At 42.3% G+C, this 8126-nt stretch overlaps 1 protein-coding gene across 2 annotated transcripts in view; it reads right to left on the reverse strand.

Moving 5' to 3' along the window:
- The window catches only part of LOC105568852 (zeta-sarcoglycan), a 203557-nt gene that overhangs the window by 67951 nt on the left and 127480 nt on the right, over positions 1-8126 (reverse strand). For both annotated transcript variants that reach the window (XM_012024844.1, XM_012024845.1), the window contains one exon: positions 7543-7601. In XM_012024844.1, the coding sequence (XP_011880234.1) occupies positions 7543-7601 (59 nt within the window). The remainder of the gene's footprint in view (positions 1-7542; positions 7602-8126) is intronic.

Here is an 8126-nt window from a genome sequence, read left to right on the forward strand (position 1 = left end):
TTTACCAGCATCGCGCGTATTCACGGGAAAGCCGTCGAGTTTAACTTGGAAGCAAGCCACCGGAGTATCGATGGGTAAACGCCCTTCGCGTTTATTATTTGTCGACTTACACGCTCTGTAGATAATTCTTAGTGAATTTATCAATCAAACGCAATCCTCTGAATCAGATAAACTCAACATCTTATTGCCACGTACAATGAGAAATTATTAAAAAAATTGTCCCTCTCCAATTTTGCCCAAGTACGCAAGTGTTTTACAATAGATTTCAAATAATATTCACGCATGCCAATAGTATCGAATATTTCGAGTAAATTTCGATAAACCGTTTCAAGTCTTATTAGTGTTAAATGTACAAACGGGGTTTCACTTTGTAAAAAATGGTACGCGAGTCATTTTTGTGATGTGCCATATCGATAGAATATTGAGATTGGTCTCCGAGGTCGGGGCTCGATTTGTTGCGCGACAAAAACTAGAGAGAATCACGAAGAAGTCTCGAATACAGAAGTGAAAGTAGTCGCGTTTGCGTTGGCAGCGAGCCAGAAGACGGGCGTACTCCGAAAGCTAATCCCGTTAAATGTGTCCCGCAATACTCGCATTGTCGGCGACGACGGCAGCGGCGAAACGCGTGCCTCCGCTAATTTTAGTTCCTTGTTAAATCATAAATTTACGACAGGTTACAGACTGTGTAGCAATTCAGCCGCATCGGAGATATCGCCTGCTCTGCGTTCTTTCGCCGAGTAAAAAGGATCCAATAGTGCGCTACAAATGGCGCGCGCGTATATTGATAGTTTAATATAGCTACTCTCTAAAAGTTAATGAGTGGATTATCACTGAAAACAGTGAATAGTCACTGATTTGCAGTTATAAGTACACCACTGCGATTTTCAATGGTATACTTGTAACTGTAAAGCAGTGACTGTTCACTGTTTTCGGTGATAATTCACCGATTGATTTTTAGAGAGTAGTTAATTTCGGCGCTTCTCGCGTTAATTTTCGTTACATATTGGACGTGATCGGTGCACCCAACAGAATTTTCTAATGCAGTGACAGTGGGCGCGACTGATGTCGAGTTATAGGTTTACGTTTATCCCAAAAGTTTTCCAAAATTAAAACGGTTTAATTAAAACACTCGCAGCGGAAACGTATTCCAGCGGGGCTCCAATTCCGGATAGATGAAACAATATCGTCGTGCGTAACTTTGCAAAATAAATATGAACTCACGGACACAGCCGACAGATGTAACGCGTCGAGCGAGGGTCCAAAAACTTTTGAATGCTTCAATTACGTTGTACCGACTATATGGCAAATACTGCGTGGAAAATGTGTTATATATATATATATATATATATATAGGGGGGGGCAGCAATCGCACGTATTTGCGAATGACCGATAGTACGACGGTGATTTACACAGTCTGTACTCATAGGGCGAAATGACTCCTGTAAAAATAAAGTCATAAAGTTATGATATAAAATCATATCTACGGTGGCAGTAAAAGGGCAAAATGAACTGAATTCTATCAAGAAAAAAAATCGCATACATAGAAAATATGGGATAAGCCAGAACATCTTAATTGAATGTATATTATAAAAGATATTTTCGGTTCTCTCATGTATTTCATATTTACACGATTTCAATATTTTCTATATCCATGAATAAATTATACATGTCGTACGTTCTATTTAAATTTTTTTTATCTGCAAAAAGTACGGGATGTAAGATCTTCGCTCGTTTAAACAAAATATGACGGATTCTATACTTTAGCGTTAAATATAGCGATCTTTTAGAAGTGCTTTTATATACACGTGAAAAAGAGAAAAAAGCTCAAAGGAAGCACGGAGTAGCTATCGAAGGTGCGAAATGATGCTTGAAATAATATCATGGTATTTTCTTTCAATCCGATCGACCAATTCGAGGTATCTACAGATAGATACTCGGCTTTGGAGAGGATTCAAGGACCGATCCTTGGTTACCTGAATCAACGAGTAGCACAGATAAGAGCGCGCGCGCGAGCGCGCCAACTCATTAATTTCCGCCCGTCCATCCATCGATTGGGAATTGAAAAACACCACTTGATAACGAGATGATAATCCCGTTATTACAACAAAAGCCTCGTAATGATTATCGTCTCGTCCGTCGGCCGTCGTATCGACGGTGATCCGTTAATGCTCCACGAGTGGCATTTGTAAATTTTCTAGTTGTTATTACGCGGCCCATTGTCATTAATATTTCGTTATTAATTACGTGCGCGCGCGTATAATTGGTACTGCGGCATTAATTAACTCGGTAATACATCCCTGTGCGTATTTCTTGCACGAAAATCTGATTAGCCTGATCTCGCCGTGAGAGCCGACCCGCCACGGCACATCACTTATTATTTTTGACGCCGATTTCCGGCTGAACGAGGATGAAAAATCATCGGACCGAAGCCAAAACGGACGTACGGCTAGAACCAATTAAAAGTTCGCGGCGTCGGCAGCCAATTACGTACATTGGCGTGGAACGACTATAACTTGGAAAGAGTCGAGTGGTCACCGAGCATGTATTTTCTCCTCTGCGAATTCTTTCGCGATATGTTAACTCTCGCTAATCTCGCGCAGCATCGTTTGGCTTTTCCTTGGTACGTAACCGATTTTGAGAAAAGGAAGTACTTAATGAAAAATTCAATTTCCAGCCTCCAATCCAAACATGATTCTTTCATTTTTTTCGGTTTTTGTATCCTTGTTTACATGAAATTAAAACACACGTCATGAAATTCGTGTTCCGAGAAACTCAAGTTTCGAATTCAGCGTCCAAATCGTTCGAAAATGATATGAGATTCACGTCATGCCCGCGTTCTCGTACGGCAGATAAAAATCTCACAGCATACAGAGCTTACAAGGCGTGAGAAAATTGTGCAGCACTTAAGGGATTATCCGTCAGCCGCGTGCGAGAGTACGAGTGACTCGGATTATCGGGAAATCGCATCGGGTTCGCTGTCATAAAATAAGCGTCAGCGGATTGAATACAAACGAGAGATTTGTATAACGAACAGGCATAAGCGCTGACGGCGTGCGGCGCCTTTGGCCGCAATACCGCAATATGGCCCGCGAATTTGACACGCTCGCACCTTGTGACTCGCGGGTGGTTGTTGCGCTAGTTTGCGTTTCACGCCTCGCGCGTTTCAAGCCCTCCCCCCCCCCCTACCATCCTTCCCTTTCCCTGTCTCTCGTCAGAATGTATAAGCGCGGTCGATGCGAAGTTACGGACGATTCACACGCCCCATCCCCAACCCCCCTCGCGAATGGGGAGGTTTGATAACGCAACGAGTAGGTACGCCTAAACAGTCCTGCTCGACGAGCAACACCGCGATTGTTAAATTATGATAACTCATTGCCAGAAATCGGTCGGAGAGAAACCAAATATCCTCGCGATATTATATTTTCCGCACCCTCAGAAAGGATTTCTGTTACTGAGACAAAAAATATTCTTCGCGCAATGATATTCCTCACAACCTCATTTAGTATACAGATAAGACAATATCAAAACAAAATCAATCATTCTTATTCTCCTCTATCGAATTAAAAAAGATTGACTTACTATATTGAGAGTAACTTATATAAATGTAAGTTTGTATATTCTTGCGTTTATAATAAATTTTCCCTCCATCTTACAACGCACGTTGACACCACGATACTCGGCAAAAGACTACCATTTTATTTTAGATTTAAGAATTTTTCATTTAAGATTGAAATATTCCTTTCTCTATAATAAATATGATTGGCGCTATATCGATCCTATTTTATGATACATTGAAGTGTAATAGCATTGAGTCCGGAAATTTTTTCTGTGGGTGCGTATAATTATCACTTGGCGACGATTCAAAAGCTCTTTACGCGACAAATAATTGTTGAGCATCCTTTCCCCTCGTTTATTCCGCTATTCACTTGAACGACGTGGAACATTCTTGCGCGAATATCGGGGATTTTAAAGTCCGCGCGATATTAGGAGAAAACACGCGATCGATCGATTAACTCCGTCGCATCAAATTATTTACGTATGAAAACGGAGGCATGGACAACGAGAGCGTTTCCGCGCGAAAAAGCCGGCGGAGGAAAATCGTGGGGTCCCCCGCAAGACTCCTCCATTCATTCATCATCTGGTCGACGACATAATAGACAATCGCGAGGCACCGCCGCGGTATTTTACCGCGTGCCTGATAACAGTGCTTTCTTCCCCCTTGAATTTGAACGTAAAGTTTTACTACACCTCTTCGGTATGACGAACTTGAACAATATTGATTCTTTGGCTCTTACGATCGCGAGCCGTTAACGACGTCGGCTATGAGCCATAAAAGCCGCCCCATCGCATCAAATGTCGGCCTAATTCAAAATTATAAATCACATATTCCGAGAGAGAAATTATCTCTAATCTGCGTAGAGACGCTCATTATTCAGGATGCCATCAATATGCCCTGCCGTATAAATTTGCGTACCTTGCCTTGCGAATTAGTACACAGAGAAAAAGGATTTCTTTGGATTTAGTATTCCTATTCATTCGATTGAAATTTGTTTCATTGAAACAACATACGCTTGCGCGAAACATTATTCGTTTGAATAAAAATTTTCTCGTTTTATTCAATCTCTATTTAAGACACTATTATTTGAAGTAATATCTTTCAGTTAAATAATTATATTATTTGGCCAGGCAACTATAAAGTTCGGTGCTGCCACTAGATGGCCGGCGAACTCGTAAGTAAAATCACGGCGGCCAGACATATAAGCGACCGCATCTAACAGTCTATTCTTTATAGCTGAACATAGTGTACTAATTCAGTATTTATCTTTCCTCTTCTAATGAAGGGAAAATTATAATGTAGAGGGAAAAAGATATATATCTGTACATTTTGTTCACATATTTTCTGTCAAACGATAATGTTTGAATAAAGCAATATTATCATTTACATAAAAGAGAATATACCTTTTGTCTCAAATAATTATTTCATTTCAGACAAAGATATATTATTTCTCAAATTCAAACAAATGATTTGTTTGGGCCATTCCAAATATCAAATTTGTTTGGATACAACACAATTTATTAAATCCAAAGAAATCATTTTCTCTGTGTAGATGCGATTCTGTTCGTCTTTCTTTCTCTTATTCACGATACTTAAACTTTAAACACCCGATAGGCTCTGACAGTAAAAAGAAGATTAACGAAAAATGTTTATCTTTCCGTTGCTGTTCGACAAGTATCGTTCGGTGTTTCGCCACTGTTACTCTGGACTTTTGTTAATTAAAACGTTGACATTAATTCCGTAATAATATCAATTGGCGGAAATCGGTAATCATAAAAAGGCGAGATATGTCCGTCATTGATATGCACGCTCATCTCCTATCTCCACGCCCCTTAGCCGATTAATTGGAACACATTGTACCTGGGAATCGCAGGTGTAATGAAAGATAATCGTTCCCGTCTGTTCCGGCTTCCGTCGAAGTTACATTACCGCCGACACGAAACGCTCCGATTCCCCATTAAAAGTATCGCAATCGAGCGGGAAATAGCGCCGTTGCTCGTAACGCAAGATGGATGCGCATTTCGGTCGAACGAGGCAGATTTAATGTGCCGGCTCGATTTCGGATTGAATCAATCCTAGCATCACATAATTGCCGGCGACCGGCGGTGGAAAAAAAGCACGTTGCACGTGCGACAGGCTGTCAATCGATTTTAGATCTTGCCGACTGATTGTTCATTCGGCTGGCTAACTTTTTCAACCGGTACATAATAAAAAAAAAGGAAAAATTGCATGCCAGATGCATGAATATTCGGCAATCGTGATGCCTCTCCCCGTCGTACGAAATAAATTGACTTCGGTCGCGGTACATTTTGCAGTGGACGGTTCTCTAAAAATTTGTACCTTCGTATCGTTTGGCAATTTCTCGATGCGATAATGTACGAAATGTCACGTCACGTCCTTAATAGCATCGAATATTTCATCGCTATTAAGGAATTATTTGCATCGATGGAAACAAATCTTTTCGACTGCACGAATGTGGACTCGATAAGATTAATTTAAAATACGGTACATTTTCCGTGCGCCGGGGAAAAAAAAATCGGAGGATAGAACGAAACGCGTTAAATTCATGCGAGGACATTTAACGTGGCAGCGTACTTTTCGGAATTTGATGAATTCGATGAATTTCGACTCGAATGTATGTAGACGAGCGTGCGCCGTCGGTCGAGCCGGTGGATGGTGGTGCAAAACGATACCGGGATACCGCATTTTTAGAACAGCCGAAGGAACGGGTATCACAGTTACGAGACGTGAATATACCGGCCATCACGCGATACCGATATGGAGCGTATAGTGGATGAGATTTCCTTAGTCCGGCAAAATCCTTCCCCACCTGTGGTAGCGAAACGCGCGCGGAAGCGATGATAGTTTTTCTATCCGCCGTTTTTATGGAACGCATTTCGGAACGTCTCCGTTTAAATTTCAATTTCGTTTGATATCATCGGGAGTGGATACTTTTTTTTATTATTATTTGATACCTTCGCGAGTCGGACTTGCGGCGCTCCGTCGTGATTATGTTCCAGAGTTGCTTAACAATGATGTCGCGTTTAAAAATGATTACTCAAATGTCGTCGGTTGATTTATATTCCGTGACACCTAAATTTTACTAACGCCGCACGTCGCCAGGCTGTTCCAGCGATCGGCTATCGTTTAAGTGTCGTTAAATAAATGATGGATCGTTTAATCGCGCAAGTTTCACGACCGTTCTGATGTCGAACAACGTTGTGCGGAGGAACGATCGCGTTCTATAATCACCAGCCCGGATTAACGATGGTGACTGCGGCCCGCATCAGGAGTCGATCTGTGCCACGTCGGGGCGCACCATCTCGTCCCGCGTCACGACGCTTTGGGGTCTTCGTTTTTGCAAAACGTATTTTGCACGACATCGACCTGGCAACGTCTCAAGTATCGCAAGAATTCGCCCAGCAGTTTTAGCGTTGACTCCGCGCGCAACTTGCGGACGATACGCGTCACGAGTCACGTATTCGACGTACGGCACCGCCGCGCCGCGCTGAGGGGAGCGGACTCTGAGATTTATCTTTCGCTGACGGACACTTGGCGCGGTCCACCTGCGCCCGAGATTACGTCAAACAGCCTTAGCAGTGTTCTATGCTCGCCATACATTTCGCGGTTAATTACTTGAACCTGGGGAAATGACGCGGGAAATTTGTTATAATTATTTCCGACCCATTAACCCTCTCTATGATTCGAGATAATTATAGATTAATCATCAATTTCCATGCGTGTCCATCTAGCGTTGTGTAAATATGTATTGCGGCAAATTACGATTTGCAATTTGAAGCGCACGCATCGCCTTTTCCAAAGGCACTTTGTTCATCGTAAAGGTAGAGTCTACCGTCGCCGAGACCGGCCCGCGTATTTTTACCCGAGTGCCTGTTTCCCTCGGTAATAACCTCGCCGGGGTTGCATTTGTTATTTCTTCGGCTTTGTTGCGCGCTTGCAACAGCGCGCGGTTTGTTTTCACTCACCTCAGTCTGCCGTGCTCCGTGTGCGGCGATTCCTCTGGCGATTTGTAACTGTTTCCGGTCTGCAACAAAGAATGAGACGCGTAATGAAGACCCCGATTCTCGCGGTCTGTAGCAGGGAGCAAAGGGATCTTGCAAATTTTATCCGTATTTTCCTGCACAACAATAAGTACGGACTGGAACGTCAGCGTGACAGAGCGAAAATAAAAAGATCCGTTTAAACGAACCGAAAGGAGATTCCGCGTAAAATATCTTATCGTGCAGTCAGTCGGGTAGGATGAAAAGAAATAATTCATGAACAATTAAAAATATCCAGATTTATTCATAGTTCTTCGACATGTCGAATGAAAAATGATAAAACTATTAGTTATGATAAGGGCGATAGGCGGATATGACGATAAAGCGATATTTGACGATGTGCTAACCCTTTTCAATGACAAAGTAATTATTCATGCGCTAATTGTCAGCTAAATTTCGGACATGTACCGCATCGTTAGTAAAAATGATAAAGTCATCGTTGGAGCAACAGAAGGAGCGGTGTCTCTGAAGCGATCAGCCTCTAAAGGCCTGTGTCCACGATGCTAGGA

This window comes from Vollenhovia emeryi, unplaced genomic scaffold, assembly GCF_000949405.1.
Source record: "Vollenhovia emeryi isolate VEMERY1.0 unplaced genomic scaffold, V.emery_V1.0 DF939127.1, whole genome shotgun sequence".
Classification (NCBI taxonomy): domain Eukaryota; kingdom Metazoa; phylum Arthropoda; class Insecta; order Hymenoptera; family Formicidae; genus Vollenhovia; species Vollenhovia emeryi.